This window comes from Salvelinus sp. IW2-2015, linkage group LG18 (assembly GCF_002910315.2).
Source record: "Salvelinus sp. IW2-2015 linkage group LG18, ASM291031v2, whole genome shotgun sequence".
NCBI classification, from domain to species: Eukaryota; Metazoa; Chordata; class Actinopteri; order Salmoniformes; family Salmonidae; genus Salvelinus; species Salvelinus sp. IW2-2015.
In genome coordinates this window covers 46,413,433-46,427,699 of record NC_036858.1, presented here as the reverse complement: position 1 = coordinate 46,427,699, position 14,267 = coordinate 46,413,433, and the positions used below count along the sequence as shown (strand labels likewise).

General features: G+C 43.6%; 1 protein-coding gene across 2 annotated transcripts in view; it reads left to right on the top strand.

Moving 5' to 3' along the window:
- anapc1 (anaphase promoting complex subunit 1) overlaps positions 1 to 14,267 on the top strand; it is a 59,346-nt gene that overhangs the window by 31,240 nt on the left and 13,839 nt on the right. The window contains exons 22-39 of one of the 2 annotated variants that reach the window (XM_024007432.2): positions 1,671 to 1,749; positions 2,995 to 3,031; positions 3,484 to 3,557; positions 3,667 to 3,845; positions 3,970 to 4,196; positions 4,415 to 4,533; positions 6,243 to 6,514; positions 7,338 to 7,572; positions 9,061 to 9,152; positions 9,442 to 9,576; positions 10,236 to 10,318; positions 10,563 to 10,641; positions 11,005 to 11,079; positions 11,507 to 11,568; positions 11,657 to 11,747; positions 11,821 to 11,874; positions 12,004 to 12,197; positions 13,613 to 13,699. In XM_024007432.2, the coding sequence (XP_023863200.1) occupies positions 1,671 to 1,749; positions 2,995 to 3,031; positions 3,484 to 3,557; positions 3,667 to 3,845; positions 3,970 to 4,196; positions 4,415 to 4,533; positions 6,243 to 6,514; positions 7,338 to 7,572; positions 9,061 to 9,152; positions 9,442 to 9,576; positions 10,236 to 10,318; positions 10,563 to 10,641; positions 11,005 to 11,079; positions 11,507 to 11,568; positions 11,657 to 11,747; positions 11,821 to 11,874; positions 12,004 to 12,197; positions 13,613 to 13,699 (2,174 nt within the window). Of the gene's footprint in view, positions 1 to 1,670; positions 1,750 to 2,994; positions 3,032 to 3,483; positions 3,558 to 3,666; positions 3,852 to 3,969; positions 4,197 to 4,414; positions 4,534 to 6,242; positions 6,515 to 7,337; positions 7,573 to 9,060; positions 9,153 to 9,441; positions 9,577 to 10,235; positions 10,319 to 10,562; positions 10,642 to 11,004; positions 11,080 to 11,506; positions 11,569 to 11,656; positions 11,748 to 11,820; positions 11,875 to 12,003; positions 12,198 to 13,612; positions 13,700 to 14,267 lie in introns of both variants that reach the window. The other variant, XM_024007431.2, reaches the window with a different exon arrangement.

The window sequence follows — 14,267 nt, the reverse complement described above, 5'->3', positions numbered from 1 at the left end:
CTTGCGTACTATTGTTTGTACAGATGGACGTGGTACCTTAAGGCGTTTGGAAATTGCTAGTCTGTAAACAATTGTTGGGAAAATGACTTGTCATGCACAAAGTAGATGTCCTAACCGACTTGCCAAAACTATAGTTTGTTAACAAGCAATTTGTGGAGGGGTTGAAAATAGAGTTATGTCTCCAAACTAAGTCTTTGCAAACTTCTGACTTCAACTGTGTATAAGGTCCATGAGGTTGATAGAATTGTCCGTAGAGCTCTGAGACAGGATTGTGTCGAGGCACAGATCTGAGGAAGGGCACCAAAAAAATTATTGAATGTCCTCAAGAACACAAGGGCCTCCATCGGTCTTAAATGGAGGAAGTTTGGAACCACCAAGACTCTTCCTAGAGCTGGCCGCCCGGCCAAACTGAGCCATTGGGGGAGAAGGGCCTTTGTCAGGGAGGTGATAAAGAACCTGATGGCCACTCTGACAGAGCTCCAGACTCCCTCTGTGGAAATGGGAGAACCTTCCAGAAGGACAACCATCTCTGCAGCACCACCAATCAGGCCTTTATTGTAGAGTGGCCAGACAGAAGCCATTCCTCAGTAAAAGGTACATGACAGCCCACTTGGAGTTTGCCAAAAGGCACCTGAACGACTCTCAGACCATGAGAAACAAGATTCTCTGGTCTGATGAAACCAAGATTAAACGCTTTGGCCTGAATGTCAAACGTCACATCTGGAGGAAACCTGGCACCATCCCTACAGTGAAGCATGGTGGTGGCAGCATCATGCTGTGGGGATGATTTTCAGTGATAGGGACTGGGAGACTAGTCAGCATCGAGGGAACGATGAACGGAGCAAAGTACAGAGAGATCCTTGACAATAACCTGCTCCAGAGTGCTCAGGACATGTTCCCCGGGCGCCGAAGACGTGGATGTCGATTATGGCAGCCCCCCGCACTTCTCTGATTCAGCGGAAGACGCATTCAGTTGTACAACTGACTGGGTATCCCCCTTTCAACAAAGTACTGAGGAAAGTGTCTGAATACTTATGTAAATGTGATATTTCAGTAAAAAAAAAGTTAAAATGCCTAAAAACCTGTTTTTGCTTAGTCTTGGGGTATTGTGTGTAGATTGATTAGGGGGAAAAAAAACAATTTAATCAATTAGAATAAGGCTGTAATGTAACAGAATGTGGAAAAATTCAAGGGGTATTTTCCAAATGCACTGTACATGTGTGAGAGTAAGAGACAACGCGTGTGTTTTTGTCTATGTACTCTGCCATAATTAAGCCCTGGTCGGATGGAGGGCTGAATCACTAGCGGGTTAGGTGTAGGTGGATCAGGGGGACTGTGCTGATGACCAGGCCTTGTGCGTCTCCTTCCATCAGGCTAAGTGAGGTGACGCACGTCACCACTGAGAGACTGACAGCCTGTCATGCAATTACAGATTCTCTTTACCACATCACTGTCTCGTTCTCTCTCTCTCGCTCTCTTTCTCTCTCTCATTGACCCTCTCTCTCTCTTGTTGACTCTTACTTGCACACACACCCTTTCGTTCTCTGCCCCTGTCTCTCACTCACCCTTTCTCTTGCACACTAAGCATCTCTCTCTCTCTCTCTGTCTCTCTGTCTCTCTCATTTGTTTCTCTGTTCTTCTGCCTCTCCCTCTCTTCCTCCCCCTCTCAGAGCTACGCCCTGTACATCATTGGAGATGACAACGCCACTTCAATTGATGTGTCCAAGTATCTGGCCAAGCTCTCTGCAGGTGGGTTTGTGTGTGTCTGATTACTGAGCAGTGTGCGCCCAAGATAACGAACAACCATCCCTGGGACATGCCTCCCACATGCCTTATGCGTGCCCACGTGTTTCCCACATGCATGTCACAGCGGTCAGTCATTTCCGCACATGAAAGGGAAGAGGTTGTAAGGCAGTACTGCCATGCTGTCTCTGTCCTGTTTCTTTGTTTAAAGAGAGACTGCGAGATTCTGCCATTTAAGGCCTTGTTCTACTTACCAAGAGTTAGATGAACGCCGGACCTATTGGCTCCCGAGTGGCGCATCGGTCTAAGGCACTTCATCTCCGTGCAACAGGCGTCACTACAGTCCCTGGTTCGAATCCAGGCTGTATCACATCCGGCCGTGATTGGGAGTCGCATAGGCCGGTGCACAATTGGCCCAGCATCGTCCGGGTTTGGCCGGGGTAGGCCGTCATTGTAAATAAGATTTTGTTCTTAACTGACTTGCCTAGTTAAATAAAGATTAAAATAAATAAAATGTCCAGTCATTGTGCTAACGCTAGTTAGCATTAGCTCGCAAACCAACCGCTAACTTCCTTCATACTGCACGCAGATACAAATGGTATCCACGAGTTCATCTGACTCTGGGTAAGCAAAACAAATGCCAGAGTCTCGCAGTATTCCTTAAAGTCAAGTCTTCATTTGGCTATTGTTACTTTTACCTTTTAAAGGGGCTGCTATCAGCAGTAGCAAAGCGCTAATAGCAAAGCGCCCTCCTTGCCCCATTTTGGTAAAAAGCTGAGGGATGGGGCTGGAGAACTGTAACCACTCTCAAATTCATAGACTGACCATGATCCATGATATTAAAATGATTGTTTTAACCATGTTTTGAGGCTATATAGTGTTTGTAAACAAAGTATATTTAAACAAGCTTATTTTTTGGGTACAACAGTTGAACTAAGCTCATGAGGCATTTATAATTTATATTCTTCAAGAATCAATGGGTACATGTCATTTTAATTTGTAAGTCCAAAAATGTGTGTAGCAACTGCAGATTGCCCTTTTAATGAAGTTTCCAAAGAAATGTCCTTTGAAGTAGAGCTGTACATGTAAAGCTTCATTATTTGCAAGCATGATAATCTAAATGACATTTTGGAATCGAGTATGGGCATTATGGTGAGTCTTTGTCATTCTCCTGTTTTCTGACCCATTTCACAATTCCTTTACTGTGACAACTGAACTACAGCACTTGTGTGGCGTCTCTCTCTCTCACAGGCCAGAAGAAGACTGTCATTGAATCAGCTTTGAGGAGGTAAAAACTTACCAGGAGCACATCTTGAATCACTTCATTCTTAGACTCTTTATTCCCCATAAAGCATTTCCCCATAAAGCCAAAAGAAGGGTTCACTCCGTTTTATTAACTGCGTAGTTTGCTGATTTGCTGAAAGCCATGGTATTTCAGACAATATACAATGGGTAGGACTCAAAAATACTTGTTTACTGTTATATTTATGTTGGTAACCAGTTTATAATGGCAGTAAGACACCTCTCAAGTTTGTGGTATATGGCCCAATATACCACAGCTAAGGACTGTATCCAGGCACTCCACGAGGCGTCGGGCATAATAACAGCCCTTAGCCGTGGTATATTGCTTAAATATACCTCTAGTAATAGTAACAGCTATAAACTAGACTCTTGTCCTAACATTTTAACCATGATTTTCCAACTTGAGACTGAGAAATGTAATATCTGTTTCTCTTCCAGACCGAGCTGTATGAAGCCTGATGCTCCAAATGAAAGTTTGGCTGTAACGCTTGTGGTTTGGCTAACATCAGAAGGTACGACTTTACATCAGGCCTAGAAACATCTCCACAGCCTGTCTGTTATTGCTATGCTATGGAGTATTTGCTGGTGTGACACTCTTTTACATTCATGTGTTGTGTTTAGGTTTCACATTGAAAGACCTGGAATCTGTGCCCTTTGGTGTGGCTCTGCCCATCAGAGATGCTATCTACCAGTGTCGAGAGCAACCCTGCTCTGACTGGTCAGAGGACGTCTGCCTATTGATTGGGCGACAGGATCTCACCAAACAAGCACACAAAGTGACCGTGGCCAAAGGCAAAGCTGTAAGTGTGAGTTTCTGGGGTTATTGGATGGTTTGGGCTTCATCCTTTACAACCTTGTGGATTTAGAGTTAATGTTTCTGTTTCGTGTGTGTTTATTTCTCTCTGTGTGTGTGTGTGTACTCAGACGGTGGGTCTGGGGCTGATGCTGGAGGCTCCAGCCACCACAGAGGCAGAGGAGGAGGAGGATGGTATGACAGATCTGAACCAGGACGTAATTGGTCTTATCTGGAGCCAGGACCTGCGCGTCCATGAGGCCAGACGTCTACTCCAGAGCTCCCGACCAGTCAGGGTCAGTGTGGTCCACCTGCCCGAGGTCAGTGACCACGAGTACATAGAGGAGAAGGAGAACAAGTGAGTAATATCGTTCAAGTGATGGCAGCTATCGTTCAAAAGCAGTCTGGGCCCACGTTACAGGCTATATCCAAAATCTTCTTAGTTTCAACCTTGCTTTTAAATTTTTTTTTTTTTTTTTGGTGTGCTCTGTAGTTAGCGGTTGGTATGTAGTTGTGTTGGCTATTGTTCTGATGCCTCTGTCTCTCCATCCCTCTCTCTGCTTTCTCTCTGGGCAGACTGTTGCAGCTTTGCCAGCGTACCATGGCTCTGCCAGTTGGCAGAGGCCTGTTTACCCTCTTCTCCTACCACCCTGTGCCAACGGAGCCCCTACCAGTGCCCAAACTCAACCTTACTGGTACTGTATCCCTCAGGCCTTTCTCATACGTGTGTGTCTGAGAGAACGTGTCTGTCTTCAAACTAGGGCTGGCCGATATATCAAATTCAAATGATATATCAAATGTTTTTGCGTGATATTTCAAATGCCTGTATCGCAAGAATCAAGTTTTTTGTATTTTTGGTGCACCTTCCCATTTACACCAGAGAGCTGAATATAATGACAAGATGCTCATGTCTCCGCCCTAACAATGGGAGTCATTGTCCCAAAACCGGGAAGGCAGGTGACAAGCTTAGGTCCAAAATTAGCCCATAGAAACGCATTGGGCTTATTTTGGACAGGTTTTGGCAAGTGTGAAACCTCTCGCTTTGCCTCTTCCTCTCTGTTTACACACACCAAGCCTCTGCCACTCACACCAACAAAGTTGAGAGATCACTTCTTCCTCTCTGACAAGTGGTTTCAACTCGCTATTTGCATTTGAGGTTTGGTCCAACAGAATTGGTAGTATGGCCACTGAAACACATGGAGACATTATTTTACTGTAACAGAGAAGATAAGCCTTCTAACGAGACCCTTTTTTATGTCTCAACTACACAAATTGCGCCCAGAGCAGACACTACTAAAACAGGAGTATCAATGAACATTGATTCTGGAAAATGAATGCTCAGTTTGTTGCACGCGGCATTGCGGTACCACATACCACAAACAGCATTTTAGCCAAAGACTGTTATATTAGCTGTCTAGTCTGTGTTTTCTAAATGTGCAATAAGCATAAAACACAATTATATAAGGAATGGGCAGCTCGTTCTCATTCTGAGGAATAAGGTAGGCCACTTGATTTGAACATCTGAACAAAGTGGACAGGCTAGCATGCTGTTCAAACAGTTGGAGACGGACAGAAGGTTGTGTTCATAACGATTCCACTGTTCTACCTTGTTAGCTAGCAAATGGATCCAAGTTGGCATATATAAAGATTAGCAAGCTACTCACTAGCACGTTGACTTGTGCTTGAGAGATTGTTTGAGACCTGTTTTTAATTTTCTATAATGCCTGCTACAAGAAGTTAGTCATTACATTTGTAACAAAAAGGGCATTTTCATAGACAGACTTGAAATCCAGATCAGGGGTTATTGCAAAAAAGCAGGTTAAACTAACTAACTATTTTGATAAAATAATTAAATTGTTAGTGGGGCTTATATTTAGCCTTCATTTCACAGCCCTCAATTTTTGAAATGCAGTGTATTTGACATTTAATTGTACATAAAGCTTATTTAGAGAAAACAAAGAAATCGTAAGTTTGAATTTTTTGGGGATATTTTTAGGCCATACCGCCCAACCCTACTTCAAACACGTTTACAGAAATAGTTATGAAAAAGCATCAAGTACAGGAATATGTTGTTTTTCCTTTGAAGATCTGAGTAAAAAGGCTTTTCCCAGTCTGTCTATACAAGTTCAATCTCTGGGTGTGTTTTTAACAGCAGCCCACAAGAAAGCTCACTTTAGTCAGTCTGGATCTGTAATTACAGCTGGTGCTTCAGTGTGTTGTGTTTTAGGACAAGGGAAAGAATGCAATGTGTGTGATCACTGTGATGAGAAGCAGAAACTTATTTTGAACCTGGCAGGCCATGTTTACATTGCTCCTTGGTGCCAACGTGATTATGGCCTAAATGTCGAGAATGCGTGTAGAGTTTGTCAGAATCCGATATGGAGTCTTGTGTTTCTGGTGACAGGTCGTGCGCCCCCTCAGAACACCATGGTAGATCTGAACAGCGGGAACATTGACGTTCCTCCCAACATGACGAGCTGGTCCAGCTTTCACAATGGGGTGGCTGCGGGCCTGAAAATCGCTCCGGCCTCCCAGGTGGACTCTGCCTGGATCGCCTACAACAAACCCAAGAGCCCCGAGCTGGCCAACGAGTATGCAGGATTCCTCATGGCTCTGGGCCTCAACGGACACCTCACCAAGCTGGCCACACTCAACATACATGACTACTTAACCAAGGTGAGCATGCATGCAAACACAGGTTCTGCGGTTGAGTTTTGTCGTCGTACTTTTTCTCATTACATGTTTTGAAGCTTCTCTAGATTGCACGTTGGTTTTAGCAGAAATTGTCTCTCGGCATCCTGTTATTTTTCTCACATGAAAGTGGGAAGGCCTCAGCGTGCTGAGAGCGGAGTTTCACTTTGACTTTTCCCTGGCAGTGACGCATAGCAACTTTCTCATTTCCAGTTAGGCCTGCCATAGAAGGCTGTGTGGTCATATCTATCACATCTCTCAGCTCAGGAAAGATCAGTGGTTATTTACTACAGTATACGATTTTACTACTATTCTCATTCTTGCTAGCTTATCACCTGTGCCAGGACAGATGAGCCTACATTGGAGCACAACGTGTGGACTTTTAAAGGTCTACTGCTGTACTGTTAATTAGGATATAGTACAGCAGTCTTTGATGGCTGAAAATTAATATTGAATTATTTAAGTATGAAAGGGATCAGGTGATTTACGCAAAATTAGTACTTTCAAATGTTTTCATTCATTTTGTTATGTAACGTAATTCTGTGATGAAGGAGAAAATAACTTATTTTAGGCTGAACTACAGTATAGTTTGGTTCCCCCAAAAAGAGGATGAGGGCAAAAAATGACCTCACTCAGCACATGTTGAGCAAAGAGCTCTGATCTGTTATAACCTCGTTGTTTTATACTAGCTCTCCATTCAGCCCTACACAGTAACTCATAATCTCTCTATTTGTTAATAAACAAGTGAACCCCTCTGTGTATAAAGTCCATGGGGGACTAATGAAAATGGCTGCCGGTGTGTCCTCAGGGCCACGAGATGACAAGCATCGGGCTGCTCCTGGGTGTGTCTGCAGCCAAGCTGAGCACCATGGACATGTCAATCACCCGCCTGCTGAGCATCCACATTCCCGCACTGCTCCCGCCCACCTCCACTGAGCTGGATGTACCGCACAACGTTCAGGTTGCGGCCGTGGTGGGCATCGGCCTGGTCTACCAGGGCACAGGACACCGCCACAACGCGGAGGTGCTGCTCGCTGAGATCGGTCAGTGATAGATACGTCCCTAATGAAGTAAATGTTTTGTTGTCCCGTGGGGATATTTGCAGGGAGGAGGGCATACAACACTAAATACAATACAAGACACAAACTGTTTTGACATGGAACTGCTGGTACCACTTAAAACAAACAACTTATAATTGCTTTATAATAGCATATGTAGACTTCAGATGCAACAGATGCGTCACATATCATTTATAAGCTTATGTCATGTTGTAAAGGGTGACATAACAGCTCTCAACGTAGGATGCATTGCACAACCTAATTTCTTATGAGATTTTAGGATGGTTGCCCAAATTGTCGCGTTTAATTCTTCAAGTTTTACTGGGAAATGTCCATACAGCATCTGCATGCCAACCATTTAATTTCATGGGGATATTCATTTAGATCTTGGGTTAACAACAGTGTTGTTTTGAATTATGTACGCTGAGCAAATTTTAGCGCAGATGGTGTTAGCAAACTGTAGGATACCTGTATTTTGTTTCAATCGAAGCACATATTTTGCCTAGTGGTGCACGCTGTTGTTTTGGCCGCATGAGAGAGAGATTTGACCATTTGTACAATCATCCAGTAAGAAATTAGATATTTGTCTTACGGTAACTTTCTATGCTATTCGGTTCTGTTATGTAGAGTACTATCATGTGATCTTGCAGACATTGATTTGCTCATGCGCAGAATCATCTGACCTTTAGCTGTCGGAAGCAGGGTTTCTGAGAACTCTGATCCGCAGCTTTGCCCTTTTATTTATTCACCGTCTTTATTTAACCTGGTCAGTTTACTTAGAGCATGTGTCATTGGCTTAGCATCACACTGTAGGCCTCACATGCCAGTTAGCCCTGACCTGCTCCAGGCCAGAACACAAGGTTTTCACCAGGTATGGCAGTTGCATCACATCAATACAGTTTCACACTGTTTCGATGGGGCAAGTAATGTCAGGTGGAATCTCACACTTCATATCAGCATCTTCATTTGCATGGGTTATGTCAGCCTTTTATAAAGCACATTCTTTTTGGGGGGAAATATACATAGTGTGTTATCACATTTAGCAACGCACCCTACATATGGAGCTGTTATGTCACCCTTTAATAGTCCCTTTAGTTACAGTATGCTTATGCCAGATGATTTGTGAAGCGTCTATGTTGTCCCTGGATATTGAATAGATTATAGGTGCTGGTGCTCCAACCAAGATTTAAAAAATGGTCTGGACTGCTGAAGTGGTGCTCAGTCCTTAGAATGTACAACTGAAATGTCTAAGGAAGGTTCAGCACGGCAGCCTTATTCTCTTCAATGATATGTATTGCTGACACGTTTCGGAGCAAGCTTTGTTGTCAAGGCAGAACTTTCTCTAAGATGCGCCAGCAAAAAAATATATAATTGAAGTAAAATGTATTCCTTCAAATATGGTGCTTTGATGATGGAGCTTACTCCGAAACTCCAATAAATATTGAAGTTAACAGATGTTGCTGCTTCCTGCAGGTCGACCCCCTGGTCCTGAGATGGAGTACTGTACAGACCGCGAGTCCTACTCCCTTGCCGCTGGGCTGGCCCTGGGCATGGTCTGTCTGGGGGTAAGTCTAGTTGTACACACTGCAATTACACTACTGGATCAGCTCTGCAGTAAGTAACTTACTCCTGTGTATGTAGAGAGGTAATAGAAAGAGGAAATGTTCTCACGTGGAAAGCACTCTTCATACGTCAAAAGGCTGAGAAATCATAAAAGGGTGCTGAATGAAAAAGGTGACTAAATGCATCACTAGCGTTCCCTCAGGACGTGGATCATCTAAAAAAAACAGAAGAGGAGAGTTTCTCAGTCACTGAATGACCCCTTCTCCTCACACCCTCTCTCTCTCTCCATAGCATGGCAGTAACCTAATAGGTATGTCTGACCTGAATGTCCCTGAGCAGCTCTACCAGTACATGGTGGGGGGGCATCGACGCACCCACGCCGGCATCAACAGAGAAAAACACAAGTCCCCCAGCTACCAGATCAAGGTAAAGGGGGAAAAAAGCAAATGGCGAGACAACTTTCCTCACTTGTAGGCTGTTAGGTTTTAAATAAACGGAGTATAAACTCACGGACCGCTAGTAAAGCTCAAACAAAGTTTATTCACCCAATGGGTCAGACAGCTGAACAGACAAAGACATGATCGCACCAGTACAAGTTTATATATACCCCACTTTAGGTGGAGTCCTCCTTTCCTCTAAACATTACATCTTTGTTGCTAGGCAGGAAGTTAAGTGATGTGGGTAATAAACTGTTCCTTCTCCCGTAATCTGACCTGACCTCAGCCCCCATTCCTCACTAATCCACAGCTATCCACCCTTATCAGTGACCACAACCATGTGATTGCCTTTTCCCTTAGTAACATTTCAAGCCCCTGGCTCATATCCAAAGTCCATTGACCCCACCATATACATTCCTTCTATATATAAACATTAACTTATGGTGTAGCAAGTATTTCAAATTATAACCCAACAAAGCCTACTGTCCAGTTCATCCCCATCTAACATATAATTTTTTTTCCTGATGGCACAAAACCAAGGTCTGACAGAATACACTGCCCCGATACTTTGTCCCAACTGTGAGGGTTTCTGGTTATTGTCTCAGGTTGAACTTTTTTTTAAACTAATGCCCATGTTCTTTGTGACAGGAGGGTGACACCATCAACGTGGACGTCACCTGTCCTGGAGCGACCCTAGCCCTGGCCATGATTTACCTGAAAACCAACAACAGGTGAGAATGGATTCCACCACCACCACTCTTACTCTCATATTAGATTAGCCTTCAACGAGACACAATGTCCTATTCTCTCAGCATGCTCCCTGTAAGTAATGGACTCCATCTAATCTTACACGGTGCATCACAGCACATCTTGACCCCAGCGCTCCAGCACATACAAAATTACTTCTTCAGTTAGAAGCTATCACCTGGTTCTGGCTCAGGCTGCCATTAACACCTATTTGTCACCCCTTCACAGGTCTATCGCTGATTGGCTGAAAGCTCCAGACACCATGTTCCTCCTGGACTTCATCAAACCAGAGTTTCTGCTTCTCAGGGTGAGTCAGTGCAGAGAAGCTCAGCTACTGTAGCCACTGTGTACTGGCCACTACGGATCTGCCTTATTCACTATGCCAGACCCCAGAGTGTGCAAAGCTGTCATCAAGGCAAAGGGTGGCTACTTTGAAGAATCTAAAATATATTTTGATTTGTTTAACACTTTTTTGCTTTCTACTTGATTTCATACGTGTTATTTCAGAGTTTTGATGTTTTCACTTATTCTACAATGTAGAAAATAGTAAAAATAAAGAAAAACCCTGGAATGAGTAGTTGTGTCCAAACTTTTGACTGGTACTGTATATAATTCAAAATGTCTGATCCACTACCCTCACACATTGTCACTGTCTCCTCTCCCTCCTCAGACACTGGCCAGGTGTATCATCATGTGGGATGAGATTCTACCCAACTCGGAGTGGGTGAGCAGCAATGTGCCTCAGGTAACTGCCCTGAATATGCACACATGCACGAACTCCTCAGCTCATTAGACCCAAGTCACTGCCAGCACAAACCTCTACTCCGGACAACTGGTAATATCATTTCGGCCTCGGGTTCTTGGGGTCAACAGTGCAGATGTCCCAGTCCATAGACATTAGAGGTTCAATATGAGGCTCTTAATGTTGTTAGTTAGTCATACTGTGTGATGAACTTGTTAATGAATGACATCAGTGCTAATAAGGAAACCAAGTTTCAGTCCTCAAATTACTCTTTACTGCCAAGCGCATACGACTGAGGCAACGAGGCTCAATGGCATTTCCTCCATCTGGACCATTTACACGTCAACAAGATCAAATTAGTTAATATCCCCAAAACAATGATAACAATGATTATAGAATCAAAGATCAATTTGCTTTGTTTTGAATTCAGATAATCCAAGAGAACATTGGGAACCCAGTGGTTTCAGAGGATTTGAACATGGAAACTTTAGCGTGAGTACAAACTGACTTTACTTAAAGTTTCCTTAGCTCTCTCCGCATGGCTGGATTTGAGTTGATGTGTGACGATTCCTGTCCTCAGCCAAGCCCATGACTACATAATCGCTGGAGCGTGCATGGCGGTGGGATTTCGCTTCGCTGGCTCGGCCAACTCAGACGCATTCGACTGCTTGGTAAGAAGCGCGAACTTCAAAATAAGTTTGTTATTTGGCTAGTTCGTCTCTAACCCTTCTGTTTCTCGCACAGTACAAGTTTGCAAGGAGTTTCATGCAGTGTTTGACATCAGCGACAGCGACGGTTGTAAGTTTCACTGCTTTCATATTTCTCCCAACCATAATGTCCATTTAAGCCAATAGAATACACTCAAGCTCCAAATCACCACAACCAATTTTTCTCTCTCACCTTGTCTCTGTGTGTCTCCTATGCCAGACGGGCCACTATAACCTGCAGACATGTCTGAGCATGGTGCTGCTGGCCCTGTCCATGGTGATGGCTGGCTCTGGTAACCTGAAGGTGCTGCAGCTCTGCCGCTTCCTCCACAAGAGGACCAGTGGAGAGATGAACTATGGCTTCCATATGGCCCACCACATGGCCCTGGGCCTGCTCTTCCTAGGAGGAGGGAGGTGAGACATGTTTCCACAACAGGTTTCAGCCAGCCTCTCCAATGGTCATAGCTGACATAAATATGGCTTGTACTGTCTTTTGCATTGAAAGTAAATCAAACATAATCTAGTCAAGGGATATTTTACTTTTCACCTGTCATTTGTACCTGTATCAATATTGATTGCATGTTTTGCTACAACACGTGTATAATGTGTTGACGTGTTAGGGGTGTCCTGTTATGTGAGTGTTCTTTATAACAAATAGTTCAAATATCCCAGGGCTATGCAAACAGTGACTATGGGGTATCTAGTTTTATGTAACAATACTCATTACTGATGCTAAATCTGTCTCCTTATCAACATTTACTAGACAAACCCTTTGATTTTAGACTTGCTTATTTTAGGGCTGACAATTGCAGGCCCACAACTTCAAGGTCGCAATTTGAATGGCCTTATTGTAGTATTCTCAGCCTATTCCGGCCTTGAACATACGCCTGCGTAAGGAAAGATTGTAGTGGGGAGCAGACACATGGCGTCTTTCTTTTAATATTTTCTTGCACTCACTCTATCTCTTTTTCTCTCTCTGGATGTGGTCTGTGGAGAATTATTTCATCCTGCATAGTAACCAATCACCATACAGCCCTGCCAGTCTGGCTTTCATCATAGAACCTGAAGTGAAACAATTATCTTCTCATTTTGTGTAGCTACAGAGTTCCACAATGAGCCTAGTCTCAGCATAGGGAATGGGTCAATTCAAACATAGTAATATTGCTCAGGGACAAGTTTCTGAAAATGAATTTGAGAAGCGCTAAATGAGCAGCCATTCTCAGTGAATATGTTACTCTACAGTTCAAGATGAGATCAGTGTTGAGCAAACAGAAGTTGACTGTTGCTCTGTATGTTTGTGGGTCTTGTTATCAAGCTGACTCGTGTAGTAAATAGTGCTGTTTTTTACACCTCTGTCTGTAATACACTTTGTAAAAACAGGTACATCCCAGCCAATTCTCTTTATCCGTTGCCATGGAGAGCGGATGAGTGGCAGCTCGTGGGTTGAGAACTATTCTCTTCAGTTGGTATTTTAAGAGGAGGCGAGGCAACCCCTCACCTACACTAACCCAAACAAGTGATTTTTCTCTCCAAGCCGACACAATGGTTTGAACCAGCCTAAGCACACACTTAGGTGCTGTCATTTTTTTATTTAATTTTTTTATATTTTTAAGTAGGGCTTTTATGAGCACAAATTCAGGTGCCTAGCAATTCAAAACGGTTTTGCCCAGGCCAAATTCCTCATTTGTTCTTTGGACCTATTCACCAAAAAAGGATTCTATTGTAATATGTGCCAACATCAACACTCTGATGTGATGTGCCTGTTTGTTTACATTTATGTCTGTATCCATTATGTAGTGGTCTGATGTTAGCCCATTGTCCTCTCCCAGGTACACTCTCAGCACCTCCAACTCGGCCATCGCTGCCTTGCTTTGTGCTCTCTACCCCCATTTCCCTGCCCACAGCACAGACAACCGGTAAGACACACAACCGCAAGGAATACAAACAGTAGGTACAGCTTATCAGAGCTCGAAAATGGCAGGACAGACAGAGCTCTAACGTAACGGCATAGACTTTCAATGACCATAATGAATTTGGTGTGTACTGTTTGAAAGTATTGCTGTTTTGAGCTGCAGATTTTAAGAATAACAAAATGGGCCGTGTGAGTGTTACACTCCCTCCCCGTCACACGGCCCATTTTGTTATTCTTAAAACTTGCAGGGAGATAAGAAATTCATCAGAACTTCTACTGACAGAGCCAAGTCAAGCGCTCTAAGTCAATGACCATAATTAAGAATAGTTAAAGAATACCATATAGACGAGGGCTATGCAAGTATTGCAGATTTTTCGTTTCTACCTGGTTGGTGGTTTTTCAATTGATTTGTAAATGATTAGACAATGTTCACTCATCTGGTCAGTTCCGACCGGGTCTGACTCAGTTGTTGATTAAATCCAATCAAGTTGATTTGATTTAGAAGGAAAGGGTGAAAAGCAGCAATGCTGTGGCCCTCCAGGTCCTTAATGTAAAATGTTTATGTGTGTGAT